Here is a 15,622-nt window from a genome sequence, read left to right as displayed (position 1 = left end):
TTAACATAAAAAGCAAGATAAGATAAATTAAAATGTACCAACTGATACCAACTGTTAAAATTCAGCCATACAATAAAAGTGAGTCTTAAGAAGATATTAAAAAGAAGATTTTAGGTTACCTGCCTGAGCAAAGGCCTTTAGTGCCCAGTGGAGATTTTGGAAACTGTTAGCAGGGCCCTGTTGGAGGATCTCAGGAAGCGTTCAGTCTGATAGGGGGGTTAGCAAGTCAAGTATATAGAGTGGACCTTGGCTATTCACAGATTTGAAAACAAGAAGTAACATTTTTAAATCAATTAATATAACTCACAGGTAGTGAAGGGCTGCAAGGATTGGTGTAATGTAATTGCTTCTCTTAGTGCGCAATAGCCTAGCAACAGCCTCTTTCAATGTTTTGCTTACTAATACCAGAATAAAGTGCATTGCAATAGTCAAGACTGGAAGAAATATTGGCGTGCATGACATTTTCTAAGTCTGTAGAGGACAGGAAAGACCTGATCTTCTTTAACTGTCTCAGTTGGAAAAGCAGGACTGCACCACTTTGGTCACCTGAGTATCAAACAACAAACCAGAATCATTACAAGCATTACACCTATTGTGGGCCTCTTTATGGACGTTATTAGATAAGTCACCCAGGAGATACTGTTAATGTCGCTAGTAGTGGGGCCAGAAAAGGTAATTATGATGAATTCCGATTTGGAGTAATTTAACTGCCAAAGGTTTTGAGTCATCCAATTTCTCATGTCAGCAAGGCAGGACACAATGCAAGACGCATCAGTTTAGCCAGGCTGTAGGGGGATATACAGCTGTATATCATCTGCATTGCTATGCATGATTTGCCCCAGGGGTAGCATATGGTAAACAAAATGGGACCCAAAATAGACCCCTGGGGCACTCCACAGAAGAGAGGAGCACATGATGAGGAAGCATCTCCCAGCATTACTGATAAGGAACCAAATAGACAGATAGGAGATAAACTAATCCAGTGCCCCATCCATGATACCAACAACATTCTTCAGACAGCTGATCAAGATATTATGGTCCACTGTATCAAAGGCAGAGCTGAAGTCATGGAGGATAACAGGATTCAAATTGAGAAACAGCCTGTGTCTGCTGCAAGCAATAAGTCATTGGTGTCATTAACTAGAGCATTGTCTGTGCTATGTAGAGAACGGAAGCCAGATTGTGATTTGATTTGATTGCTTTTTATAAAAGAAACATGTTGGGTCAAAACAATTGGCAACCATCAGAAATACAGATTTTAAAAACGAAGTGGCAATGCAGTCTGTTGGACAGGTGGATGAATTTACAGTTTTTAAAATATTTCTGGGATTATGACCCTATTTAGCTGGAGAAATGATTCATCCTTGCCTCTTTAAAAGTACACTGATAGGCATCAGGTTTAGAGAGGCAAGTGAAACACTGACTTTGTCGTTCTTCCATTTTTGCTGAGCCTTCCTGCAATGTCTTTTGAGAGACTCACTTCTTAATTTAACCATGACAGAGAAGGTTTCTGCTTTCTATATCTGACAGGTGTTATAGAATTTGACATATTTGTGCAAAAAGGTGCCCAAAAACAATAATTAAAAGCAAATAATAAAGCAGTGCTGTTGTCCACAGGATTATCATTTCAGTTCTCTAGACATGTCAAAGGTCTATTCATCTATGTCAATTGGTTTCTGTAATTCCTCAGTGGCTTGTTAAGGTTGCTAGTAAATTATAGGTCACTTCAGAAATCAATATTATCAATATCAATGTTAATATCTGCAGGTACGTCACTATCTTCTATGCACTGAGGTACCACAACATAATGACAGTGAAGAGAGCTGGCTGCATCATCGGGGGAATATGGACCTTCTGCACAGGCTGTGGTATCATCTTCATCATCTACTCAGACTCCACCCCCGTCATCGTCTGCCTGGTCTCCATGTTCTTCGCAATGCTACTCATCATGGCCTCCCTCTACAGCCACATGTTCATGCTGGCCCGCTCGCACGTGAAGCGCATCGCCGCCCTGCCTGGCTACAACTCCATCCACCAGCGGGCCAGCATGAAGGGGGCCATCACACTGACCATACTGTTGGGGATCTTCATTGTCTGCTGGGCACCCTTCTTTCTCCACCTGATCCTAATGATCTCCTGTCCGCGCAACCTCTACTGTGTGTGCTTCATGTCCCACTTCAACATGTACCTCATCCTTATCATGTGCAATTCTGTGATTGACCCACTCATTTATGCCTTCAGAAGTCAGGAGATGAGGAAAACTTTTAAAGAGATAATCTGCTGTTGCAGCCTGAGGAACGCATGCAACAGCATCTGCACTCTAAAGTACTAAGAGACACAGACTGAGAGCACCAGTGACAAGATGGGTAAGATGGACTGACTGAAACTGACACTGTAACCTAACTTAGGGAGATTCTATCGACAACAAAAAAGTTAATTGCACTTTTCAGCAAAAACAGTATAAAGTTAAACACATTCTTTTTCCTAAACCTTATGGAACTGGAAAGAGGATGCTCACATTATGTAGAAATTTATTTAACTAATAACTAATTTACTGTCTCCTAATGAATGTGGCATGTACACTAAGAACTAAAACAAAGGCTCCTTAATCAGGTATGTAATTTAAAGCTGCTAAAAGGAACTTTTCATTTCGGCTCCTACAAGGAACTTTTCAATTTCGTTGATTTTGGTGCCCCTAGACAAAAGCGGTACTGTTTCCACTCCTGTTGAAAAACCTTGGTAAATGGTCTGTATTTATATAGCGCTATTGTGATGCCCACTGAAAGTGCTTTACAGTACAGCTTTTACATTCACCCATTCACATACATATTCACACCGTGCATCTATGAGCAGCACTTTTCTCTATGAGAAGGGGCAATTCGGGGTTCAGACATTCTGGTTAGAGGATGACTGCTATAACCCCTGAGCCACAGCCGCCCGCTTGGTGTACCCACCATATGCATTTGTTTTGGAATGAATGAAAAAAAGACACAGCTGTTAGCAGGATGCATCGCGATGAGGTAATGTATCTTCTTGTTGTATGATTGTTATCGTTACTTTGTCTGATTGAGAAAATTCAAATTTTTATGACATTTGGATATGACCAATTTGACCAATCTGATCTGCACGATTGAATTCCCTTGCTACTATGATCATGCTGTTTGCTGTTTTTGATGACGTCATGCAGCTTTTCAAGTGCTCCCTGAGACTTAGCTTGTTGTTGAATGTATACTGTTATTATGAAGTCCCTTGTAAAAAGAACGGTCTGCACCTTGCCATGATGAGCTTTAGGTCTGGACAGCAGTGTTTGTAAAAAAATATCTGCGGCAATGCACCAGCTGTTGTTCATGTTAACACACACAACTCCTCCTCTGCCCTTGTTAGGTCTAATAGTTTATAGAAAAAACTATTTTCTCTGTGATTGTCTCATTTGCTGTTGTAGGTCATAAAGAGGCAGAAGTATTCAAATTAGACCATTTCATAACCATTCAAAAACTCCTTGTAGGGGCTTTAAACAACCAGCCAGGAAAGGAGTGGGGAGCCTGACCATCCGGCCCACCAGGCAATTCATAAATACAAATTTGATCCAGAGTTCACGAGACATGTAGACACACACACATACACAAACACACACAATCCTAGGTGAAACGATGGAATACTAACTTAAACTTATGCTCATGTTAATCATAATCATCCTGTTTACCGAGCTGTTAACATATATCCGGTGCCAATTATTTCTTCAAAGCTATTTTTGTTAACAGAGCCAGAGAGTCCATTTTATTTATTGTTTTGGTTATGTGTGGTTTATTTTATGTTTTACAGTATGTATTTAGGATATTTTAATATTTTTAATTCTAATTGAAATGTCAGACTGAATATTCTTAAGAATTAAGTTAATTGCTCTGTGAAGGGTGTAGCCTGCTTGCATGATTGTGCTTATGCATTATCAGTGATACAAAATGGCTTCAAAATTATGACAATAATTAATCAAAATATTTTCTGGGACAATATAATGTCCAAGAAAATTTGTTATTGTGACAGGCCTACCTTAATATTTTTAATAATGCACCAAATAAGAGGTTTCCTTGTACATATCCAAGCAAACTTGGTATTGCACAATGAAATATCTTGAACTGAATCGATATTGAATCGAATCGATTTGGGAAATCAGTGGCGATACCCAGCCCTAATTAAGTAAAATACCAATGTATATGGAAACTGTCAAGAAAAGGTTTAATATGTGTATTATTGGATTCCCAAAAAACTTTGGGTGCACCTAAATTATGTGCTGGTGCACCTATATGAAAAAGTTTGGCGCACACTTGCAACCAATGTAAAAAGTTAGTCGGGAGCCCTGGTGTGATCTATTGGTTAATAACAAATAATAATTTAGTATGGCCCTCGAAGGATGTTATGAAAAATAAAATGGCCCTTGATAGATAAAAGGTTCCCCATCCCTGAGCTAGGACATCATGATTTGATTGAAAATGTATATGCTCTGCCTTTCATTCTAGCTGTATTCTTGTGCTTTAACCTTTGTTTAAAATTCAGTGATTGGTTATGATTTTTCAAGAATCTTTATATACTGGGGTCCACTGTTTGGAGCCCACTGTATATATACAGACAGGTGACATAATAACCTGAAAAATGAGTGGAGAAGCAAACTCCTCACTCAGACACTTTATATTGGCTTGTACTTTAATTTTAATTTTTTCCCCACTATCATTAGAAAACCTTGGACACTGTTGGGTAGAAGTACTCATATACTTTGTTTTAACTATGCATCAGAGTACACATGAAGGCTACCCAGTGTAGCTTTGGAGCATTGGTTGTGCTCGGATAGCAAAGGCATGAGTCAACAACAATTAACAAAAACAGTTTTTATCATGTCTGTAATGTGTGAACTCTACAGATTTTAAAAGTAGCTATGTATGGGAATTAGAGCACCAGTACAAAGCTCAGAGGGACAACAGCATGGTGGGTAAACGCAGAGTTGATGCAGACTGATCCCTGTGCTGGATTGAATGTTTACACCTCTAACAACCTGAGAAACAAGTCAGACATTATTTGTCCATGGCCTCAGATGTACAGTATGTCACCTAATTTCTTATTTGTTAGTAGGGAAATAAAGTAGGATATGGCTGAACATTTGGATAGCTTCAACTGTTGCTGGCTGGTTTTTTTTAAATTATTTCAATTACAATCAGATTCCTGACATCTGCCAAAGCTCAGAAGCCCAGCAGAATGTGAATGTAGTCACTTGCTCTGTCTTCTTTGCTATCAATTATATCTGTTGTATTCTGTATCCCCCCTGTGCTGCCTTCCCGCCCACACTATGTTAAACTAATGTAAGTAAAGATGTCATAGGTTTACACTTGTAATGTAACAAGGTGAATGTATAAATAGATTTAGTGCTCTGTGTGTGTGTGTGTCTGGTTCCTGACTCTCAACTGAGAAGCTAGACTGAACTTTATCATAAAACTCTAAATCTGCCTCAACTTTTTTTGGTATAAAATGTATCACTTGTGGTCGCTATTAACATTTTGGCAGTGGTTATATATATATATATATATATATATAATTTATTGCAAAGAAAAGCAAGTCATTTGTATTATTTGTATTTTCAGACTGGTCAATAGCATTTTAATGCATACACAAAAACAGGATAATGAGATGATTTTTGGAACAAACTGACATTGTTTAGTTGTAAATGTTGCTTGAATATGTACATTAAGTATATTTATATACTTTACATTCACTGTGTTAGATATATTTTACATATATAAATACATATAAAATTGGGTGTCTGTGGCTGAGGTGTAGAATGGTCGTCCTCCAACCAGAATGTCGACGGTTTGATCCTCAGTCTTTCCCATCTGCATGCCGATGTGTCCTTGGGCAAGATACTGAACCCCTAAATGGCCGCTCATAGATGTTGAATGCACTAATTGTAAGTTGCTTTGGATAAAAAACAACATGTTATGTAATATAAATATATGCAAAACAGTGAACGTAAAGTGCTCTGCATGTACAGAGAACATAGAATATAAAGCAGAAACAAGTTTTCTCTATGAGCATGGCTTCCAAGTTGAACAAAGGAGCATCTTCCTGAAGGTTTGTCTGAGCTCTGCGCTGCGGAAGGCATAGATGCCTGGGTCAATCAGGGCGTGACTCATCAGCAGCACCATGTGCAGCTGGAATAGCGATCGGTAGCACTCGCAGTATGGGTTCGCGGGGCACACCATGATGATGATAAGGTGGACAAAAAACGGCGCCCAACACACGATAAATGTCCCGAACAGGATGGTGAGAGTCAGGGCCCCTCTCATGCTGCAGCACCTCCAACGACACTTACCCACGCCACTGGTGGGCAGAGCTGCAATCTTCAGGGCATGGATGCGAGCCAGCATGAACATGTAGACATAGAGGAAGCAGATAATCACCAAGGAGACGACGAAGAAGACGACAAAGCAGATCATGGTGAACTTAGCGGCAAAGAACCTCACCATAAGTACGGCTGACACCCCACACATTGTCCAGATGACACCCAAGACTGCCCTGGTGCGTTGCATTGTCATAATGTTGTGATATCGCAGTGCATGGAAGATGGTGATGTAACTGAAAATGAAAACAAAGATTTAAATCTTCCTAAATCATGATCGTTACATTGAGTGTCATGTGGAAGCTTTAAACCTTCAGTAACTGACTTTTGTAGCCATGTGTTGTAGTGGAAGAAAAATGAAAAGACAAAACAGACTTTTTTTTTCCTTTTAAGCTGATACATGGAACTGTTTTTGGCAAAAAAAAACCTATTTACATATATATGTCTGACTCGCCACAGATATGTTGAGACGGAGTCCCAGTTAGACCTGATGTTATGAATTAATGTTTATGTTAAAAAAAATAGAAGCAGAGGTTAACTATTTTCAGGGACCAAAACAGACACAGAAACAAGCTACAGTAGGACCACATTCATTCTGGTTTCCTTAACAGTCAATTAATTCATATTCTCTTTGATTTACACAGTTTAAAGCATCATGATTGAAAAAGGGCTGCGAAGCAGCACTGAGCGGGCCCGTTTTGAGCACCCCGGGAAGAATAAACGCTTCACTTCCTGTGTCCCTCACGCAACGCCTAACCACGCCCACTAATCATGCATTACGGTCCAGTACAGACCCCACGGTGAAAATTGTATGTAAATCTAATTAAAGTTGGAAAACGAGGCTTACTTCCTGTTGCCAGTAGGTGGCGCTATCACTATCCCTACATACAGACTAATAGATCTGTTCAGGCCGAGACTTTGATCATGTGACAGAATTTTGGGGCCGATTGGACAATACACAGTGGAGTTAAAGAAAACTTCCTGTTTCACAGGGAATCAGTAGGTGGCGCTATGACCCTGACTCAATATTGACTCATGGAGCTGTTTGGGCCTGGACTCTGATCATGTGACAGAATTTTTAGGCTGATTGGACTATGCACAGTGAAGTTAAAAAAAACTTCCTGTTTCACAGTGAATCAGTAGGTGGCGCTATGACCCTGAGTTAAAATTGACATATGGAGCTGTTCAGGCCTGGACTCAGATCATGTGACAGAATTTTGGGGCTGATTGGACAATGCACAGTGGAGTTTTAAACAAACGTCGTTTTCACAGCGAATCAGTAGGTGGCGCTATGACCCAGAATTAAAATTGACACATGGAGCTGTTCAGGCCCAGACTTTGATCATGTGATTGGACAATGCACAGTGGAGTTATGACAACGTTGTCTCCTTTGGCGAAGGATCAACCTTCCCTGAACATCAATGTTTAAGGAAATGTCACAATTCTGACCAAGGACGTATGACTTGTCTGAGCTCATTTGAGCTGTATATTGTAAAGCAGCCAAGAGCAGTGCATCAAAGTATGAAACATGTCACTTCCTTTCGCCAGCAGGTGTCGCTGTAATGATGAGTCAATATTGACATATTGATCTGATCATGGCGGGACTGTAATCGTGTGAAAGAGTTTTGAGTCCGATTGGATTATGCACAGAGGAGTTATCACAAATCCCTCTTTTTTGGTGAATCATTAAACTTTACTGCCACTGTCACACCGTGTGACACTAAAACTTTGAATTAGTTTTAATCTCAATGTTGTTGAGGTGAGAATCATTGAATTTAAAGTTGATCTGATGAAAGCTCTAGGAGTTTTTTGTTCAAATACAACATGTGGAAATGGTCCAAAATGGCCAGTCAATTCCAAATGGCCGACTTGTTGAAATTTGGAATACATCAAAGTTTAAGACGTGCAAAAAACAAGACATTTCCTGTTGCCACCAGGGAATGCTGTGATTTTAAGTCATGATTTCTGTGTAGATGTCATCAGGCCGGGACTCTTGTCATACATATCCAGTTTGGATTAGATTGGACCATGTATGTCTGAGATACAACAACCTTGTGTTTTGATGGCAAGTAATCAATATTTGGCGCCACGCCACTGTCACACTGTGTGACGAAAACTCAAAAATCAAGGTAGTGTTAATCTCCATCTTGTTTAGATGACACTCACCGAATTTGAAGTTGATCTGATGAAAGCTCTAGGAGGAGTTCGTTAAAATACACGTGTAAAATGGCCATAATGGCCACTAAATCCCAAATGTCCGACTTCCCGTTGCGTTTTTCATAATGCTCCTTGAGACTTTTTTGTTCATCTGGTCATGACACACATGTGTACCGATTTTCGTGGAGATCAGTGAAAGCAAACTCAGGGGCTGCGTTCTAGGTGGTGCTGTTCAGCCATTTTACTATGCCCATTTCAAATTACTCCAGAATGTGTAAATTTTGGTGAGTTTTTGAACATGTCTAGGCCTTGAAAAACTAAAATCATTTGCCTGAAAAATAATAATAATCACATCATTTTCAATAGGGCCTTTGCACTGTCAGTGCTCGGGCCCTAATTAGTATTCTTGTTGATTATATTCATACCATCACACTAGTGGTCTTAAAGTAACAGACATTCTTCTATAACACTTTGGTGTGCATATCCCAGCCCTACCCACATACCGGTCCACAGCAATGGCCAGGAAACTCGAGATGGAGCCAACGAACGACATACACAGCAGGGAGTCCATCACATCGTCCAACTTTGTCTCAGAGGAGCCTCTTTTCTCCAGCTGCCCCACGTCGGCCAACACAATCATCAGGGTCTCCCAGGTTTTGGTAAGGCTGGCGATGGTGTTGAATGCTGCCAGGCTGCAGATGAAGCAGTACATGGGCGAGTGAAGATCCCTATTTCGTATGACGGCTAACACAACCAGGAAGTTCTCACCCAAGCTCACTAATCCCATGGTAAGGAAGAGAGGGACCGGGACTTTCACTTCAGGGCAGTCCGTCTGGAATACTGAGGTCGTGTTCATAGTTCTGTTTAGAGGGAAACGTTCCAGAGCTGTCAGGATATTGAGGAGATTTAATTAGGTCAAGATTTAGCTCAGAAATACAATTTGAATTTCCCAATTTTAAATCTTCTTTTAATCTTCAAATCAATGTGTGTCAGTGAAAACCTTAAGGAAACTATTAGTTACAACATTTTATTACAATGAAAACGAGAATAAAACCAAATAAAAACTAACAATTAAAAATTATTAAGATCGAATCTTTTCCATTTTTCATCAGTGAACCAAAAATAGGACACAAACAATTAATACCTCCCCAAAATACCTCTTGCTGATATAGTGTGAGGGGCTGCTCTGCTGTTACCTTTTAGTAATGTACTGTACTACGGTCTTCATCAGCAACAAGAACAAACTATATCAACAGATAAAAAGGTAAGCTAATGCAACATTACCAGTTAATGTGATTGTGGAAGTAGCTTGACTGTTACTTTTAGATGGCTATTTTGCATATTGCTACCAGAAGGAATAAGTAAGTTTTCAGGATTGATATTGACAGTAAACCAGCTAAACCTTCCTCTGAACTTTCCCTTAAGATATGTCATTATCTTGTCACATATCCCAGCCTTATTTAGTGAATAAGTGAGTGAATACGCAGGTAACTGCAATAAAGCAAGGTGAGCAGTATTGAGGAATTTTTGACCATCCTCACACATTACTGTATATGCCACTATATATTATGCATATAATGTAATATTATATGATATCTGTACAGGAGAATAGTGCCTGTCTAAATTCCAAAGATACTCCATTCTCTCTTTAAGCAGTACCAAAGGTCAGGTTATAGATGCAATGCATTGTAATGGCTAGGTGTAACATAAAGAGTGACAGCAATTCTAGCCATTCATGGATGTGCTGTTAGAATGGGTGAATGGCCATCTAAAAGTAACATATATATATATATATATATATATATATATATATATATATATACAAATTTAATAAAATTTCATATATATATATGAAATGTTATTAAAGTTGTTAATGCAAAATTTTGTGGAACTGTCATGCTGTGGTTGTGGTTAAAAATGCAATGTATTCATAAACTGGTTTAGGAAGAAAATCACATTGGAAATAAAATCTATTCTTATGATAAGGTGCAGCAGCCGTTCTCAAATTTCTGTCCAACAATGTTGTTGAAGATATTAAATTAGTTCTACTATTTCTTACTATCACTTATGATGATAGATGAACAGAAAGACAGGCAGATATTTGTGCATGTCATGCTGGCTGTCCATGCAATGTTAAGGGGAAGATGGGAAATAAACTCCACAACCAAATGAACACACACCAGGTTCAGCAGCTGCCTCCTCTCTCCAGCAAAATTCTGATGTTTGATATCAGACCGGACCTGTATTTGCATAAACATGCGTCTATTATTTGAGTATTGGTTTAAACAAGATTTAATTGGCTGGTGCCTGTGCTGCCACTTCAAAAGTTTTGCATTCTACCGCACACAGCACAAGCAAGGCAAAGTAACTGAACCCCAAAGCAGTTAAGCAATGCATGACATCATCTGATTCAAAGTGGCTTTTCGTTGAAGCCTCCACCGTGTATGAGTGCTCCATATGGCTGTAGTTTGACACCTCTTTCCAATATCTAGATCAGTGGTCGCCAACCCGTCGATCGCGATCTACCAGTCGATCTCGCAGTCTTCATTGTCGATCCCCGAACTCTCTGGACTCACTGGCTGTCGTCGCGCCACAGATCAGCTGTGTGTCGGTTGTCTTTTTTTCACACGAGCTGCGTGTCCGCTACTGGCAGCTGAGCTGCTGGTTTATCTCCTGCATTTCCTTCAAAACAAGTCAGTTTATGTAATAAACTTAATTTCAGGAATCTACAGTATGAAGATGTGCATCTTCCAGTCTGTCGATAACAATCAAAGCCCTGTTAGAACAAATGAATGGATTCAATGGATGTGAAATATTAGCAGGAGTGGAAGATGCATGGCTTCATACTGTATGGCCATATTCAAGTCAAACCCTATATGTAAAAACATTGTGCTGCAGTAGCAGCTCCTCTGCAGAACATATTCTTGAACTGAGAAGCTACATATTGTGCATTGAACAGATGCTATAAATATGAATTGATATTAATGTAAATATTGTGCATTTAAAGTTGCACAACTGCCTTTCTTTGAGTATATTCATGCTCATAAATTCAGCCTTTAACAGAAATAGCAAAAAATTATAAATGTGACCCTCCTAAGTAGGTTTTATGGAAGATATCATGGTGGTAGATCTCTGCGTATGTTTGGAATTAAAAAGTGATCTTGGGCTCGAAAAGGTTGGTGACCACTGATCTAGATAATAACGGAGACTGTTACATCTCGCCTGACTACCTAAGTTATGTTCACGTTATTTATTATAATTTAATTCCGTGTTTCCTGTTTTATTTTGGTAACCTCTGACTCTTCTCGTTTCAGACCCCACGTCCTGTCAAGTTTCCCTCCTGTGTGATTACTTGCCCCGCCCTAATGTGCTACACCTGTGCCTGATTGTCTCACCTGTGTGTCATATCCTTCCCTGTATGTGTATTCAGTCAGTGTGTTCCCCTCGTGCAGTTGGCAGAACATGGCAACTGCCCCTTATTAGGTTATTTTGTGTGGAACAATATCTGCACCAAACTTCATGGCTAATAGTATTTGTCACAATGTTTCCTAGCTTTGATAACACTTTCATTGGCCCCTCAGTAAAGAAACTATGGAACTAGATGCTTGTCAAAACTCAATAAACAAACAAAAACATTTTTTACAAATTTTCTACCATTAACTTGCAAACACAGCATTTGCAAATACAAAAACGTCCTTAACAAACTGATCCTTTTTTTTTGCAAATACAATACACATGACAAACAAATAAACTACATATATTTAATAAATAGATGTTTGTATGTTATGTAAGTACAAAAGAAAATCCTACATATTTATATAGCACTTTTCTAGTCTTGATGACCACTCAAAGTGCTTTACAGTACAGTTTTACATTCACCCATTCACAAAAACATTCATACAGTGCAACAATTTTCTCTATGAGAAAGGGCAATTTGGGGCCAAATATGTTGCCCAAGGACACGTCGGCATTCGGAATAAATCTTACATGCAGGAAAATGTATTTACTACAAGTACAAAAAATGTATCCCATTTAAACAAAAATAATTTTAAGTCCAAAAAAGATATTCCACAAGTACGACACAATTAATATCATGTAACTTTTGGCTAAATATTTCAGCCGATATGTCTTGCTGAAGAATTTCTAACAAGTGTCCTGAATAATTCCCCATCCAATCCACAATGGCCTGTGGTGCTGTTAGCCACTTTACAGGCACCGGGAAGTCGAGAGTCAAGAGATTGAATGCAACCACCACTGTCAGACACGATCAGACATTGTGGACGAGAGGATGATGGTGTTGTGGTTGTGGAAGCTAAAAACACAAAATGAGTGGTGTGCAGGAGTCAGGACTTCAGGAGTCTTTAGAGAGTGAGAGAAATGAAAGTTGTTTCATGTACCGTAAAGGTCTGAATACGAGCGCACTCCAAATTTTGTTTCGGCGTGTGCTGGTTTGACTATGGATATACAAACAAAATGGCTTGACCGCAGTCCTGACTCCTGCACACCAGTCATTTTGTGTTGTTTTTTTAGAAACAGCATGTGTGATCCATGACTTCCAGCAGAAAGTCCAACCCATCGCTCAGCTTTTGATTATTACAACATGAAAAGCAACAACAACCCTGAGGATGCTGTGACAAGACCTGTTCATACTGGTATCTGTAATGTCCACAGTCTCTCAGGGCTTTATTGAAAACATAATGACTGAATGTACTTATTTCCACTGGTGGTATGATGGGTTCAGGAAATTATTTTGTTATGCTTGGTGTGCTTTTGTGTGGGTGTGTGTGTGTGTGTGTGGGGATATTAACACACACACACACACACACACACACGCCGTTGTCAATATTCTGATGTAAATTGATGTAATTAATGAAAATTCACTCATCATCTACTCACCACTATGCCGATGGAGGGGTGACACCGTTTTGAGTGGAAATTGAATGTCAGGGCTTCCGGACACTTGGATGACACCACACAAGCAGTATGGCGGCATGTTGTGTTTTTACGTTTGAAGAAGTGACTACCAGTACCAATAGTATTTGATTTGGCTCCAACGCTGTTTACTTCTGAAACTCCTTAAGTGTTTTGTGGACTCAAACACTTCACCCACCCCTCCATTGGCATAGTGGTGAGTAGATAATGGTTGAATTTTCATTTTTTTGGTGAACTATCCCTTTAAGATCCTAATCACCAAACTGGGAGAAACTATTTGTTTATGGCGCTTTGTTCATTGGGTCCATTGTTGAAATGGATAAAGCAAATTAAATCTAGAAAGTCAAATACACATTTGTCTAATATATATTGGCTGTGGTATTTGAATTATATTATCTGTGGTAATAGCACTTTTAGAAGTCTTTCCTCAAAGGTGTTTATGATGTTGTTCTCAGTTCACACAACAGCTGACAGCTCTGAGAGAGCCTGAGAGACATGTTTCAAACCTGCATACTCCTTATCTGTTTTTTTAAATGTTACTGACAAAGCTGGATTCTGGAGTTAGGCTTGCTTGCTTGCTTGGTGTTGGCTTTCACTGTCCCAATGGGTTTGGATGAGTTTAGATGCCAGTCAAAGAGTTTTTCCACACCAAACTGGGAATGTTTGCTTTGCACACACAAGAGCAATAGAGAGCATTCTCCAAACTGAAACCACGACATTGGGAAAAACACTGTTGTTTCAGATAAAATCTTATGTAGCAGCATTAATATTTCCCTTCATTGGGACTACAGACAAATCTTGAACCTAGTAGTGCCCCAAGTGGGCGCAGCCATAAACATGACATGAAATATAGACATTATACATGATCAATTCAATCTTGCTTTCATCTCACAACCTGCTTATGCAAACATTTCTTTCCTCTCCAGGCCTCTCTCTATTTCTCTCTGTCCACCCCTCTTCCCAATACCAAAACACTTATCTGTCCAAGTCCTTTATTGTGAAACATCTCTGCATTTCTTTCCCTACATTACAGTTTCTTCTTTGCACTGTTTATCTCATGCTGAAGGTCAAACAGTGGGCTTTATATGAAATTACATTATTATGGTACTGGATGTTCCTTGTGATCATATGATCTGTCTTCAAATGCTGCATATTGAAGAAGCAGTCACATGAAGCTGTTATCATTTGGGCTCAGATACAGGTTTGATTTACACACTAAATGTCACTCGGCATAGGACACACTGCTAGAGTCCAATGAGGCTGCAAATAAATAAACATATTGCACGTTTATAGCACTAAGCTATAACATAAAACAAGCTATGTTGTCAATGCTTTTTCCTATTTCCTTTTTTAAATTATGATACCTTTTTGAACAGATGCTTAGTTGAGTCATGAGCCCTCAACAGTGAGCTCCTATTGAAAAATGATCATAGCCAAATTAATCAGCCAGGACTGTACACAATGAGAGGAGGAATCATAATGGACAGGGCTTAAGTTACCCTGTCCATATAGCCTTTGCTTGCTGTCTTACTCAGTAGCCCCACATCTTAGCTGTTATTTTCTAAAAGGTATCCTTGATTCGTTTGTTTTCCTCTTCCAGATTAACCATATGGCAATCTGATTATTATAAAACTACATTAAGCTTTAAAAACAGCTACAGTAAATGCACTTACAGTAATGAACTCCTATATAGCCATAGACAAAACATAGCTCAACATTTACTTTCCCCATTGAATTCATGATTAGACATTATATATATAAAAGCTTGAATTAAATGAAGAATCATGTAAGAGCCTTACTTGTTCCTTTCTTCACAGCCACTTGCTGAAATAACCTTCTAGTTTAAACCCCTTTTCAGAAGATGGTTTGTCTGTTTTGTCATTTTGAAGAGCATCCAAACACAAAGTACTGGTATAAGGGCTGAAGTGAATGTATCTTCCAAGAGGTGTTTGGGCAGTAGATTGTGTTCACATAGGAGGGAAACAAAGTTTGTTTTTGTAGCCTTGAAATGCTGCCTCACCAAGGCTATGATACATGTTTTTAGTCCATTTCAGTGTTTTTCCTGTTTGTCACTTTGTCTGTTAATGATGTCAGCACAAGGATAGTCAGTGCACTGACCCTCCCTATCTCTCTCTCGTTTTTTTTCTCTCT

At 39.2% G+C, this 15,622-nt stretch overlaps 2 protein-coding genes across 3 annotated transcripts; one reads left to right on the top strand and one right to left on the bottom strand.

Moving 5' to 3' along the window:
• The first annotated feature begins 1,695 nt into the window (after positions 1–1,695).
• Positions 1,696–5,417, top strand: LOC124852295 (melanocortin receptor 5-like). The gene has a single exon (XM_047341061.1). It carries the CDS (start codon positions 1,808–1,810, stop codon positions 2,330–2,332), a length of 525 nt encoding a protein of 174 aa, XP_047197017.1. The 5' UTR covers positions 1,696–1,807; the 3' UTR covers positions 2,333–5,417.
• A 220-nt stretch (positions 5,418–5,637) lies between these two features.
• On the bottom strand, positions 5,638–15,391 carry mc2r (melanocortin 2 receptor). 2 transcript variants are annotated; one of them, XM_035164064.1, is made up of 3 exons: positions 15,271–15,391; positions 9,043–9,424; positions 5,638–6,618 (listed from the first exon to the last, which is right to left on the bottom strand). In XM_035164064.1, exons 2-3 carry the CDS (start codon positions 9,393–9,395, stop codon positions 6,069–6,071), a joined length of 903 nt encoding a protein of 300 aa, XP_035019955.1. In that variant the 5' UTR covers positions 9,396–9,424; positions 15,271–15,391; the 3' UTR covers positions 5,638–6,068. The 2 variants fall into 2 exon arrangements, with proteins under 2 accessions (XP_035019955.1, XP_035019956.1); XM_035164065.1 differs by having other exon boundaries at positions 9,043–9,399; positions 15,271–15,387.
• Positions 15,392–15,622: the final 231 nt, after the last annotated feature.

The sequence above is a fragment of the Hippoglossus stenolepis genome, chromosome 8, assembly GCF_022539355.2.
Source record: "Hippoglossus stenolepis isolate QCI-W04-F060 chromosome 8, HSTE1.2, whole genome shotgun sequence".
In the NCBI taxonomy this organism is placed as follows: Eukaryota; Metazoa; Chordata; class Actinopteri; order Pleuronectiformes; family Pleuronectidae; genus Hippoglossus; species Hippoglossus stenolepis.
Note: the sequence above shows the minus strand (reverse complement) of the source record. Positions and strands in the feature narration are given on the sequence as shown.

Excerpts from the sequence above, each read along its gene's own strand:
- LOC124852295 (XM_047341061.1), top strand. The coding sequence starts at position 1,808 with ATGACAGTGAAGAGAGCTGGCTGCATCATCGGGGGAATATGGACCTTC.
- mc2r (XM_035164064.1), bottom strand. The coding sequence starts at position 9,395 with ATGAACACGACCTCAGTATTCCAGACGGACTGCCCTGAAGTGAAAGTC. Across the intron at positions 6,619-9,042 it reads CTGGCCATTGCTGTGGACCG|TTACATCACCATCTTCCATG; the intron begins GTATGTGGGTAG and ends TTTCATTTTCAG.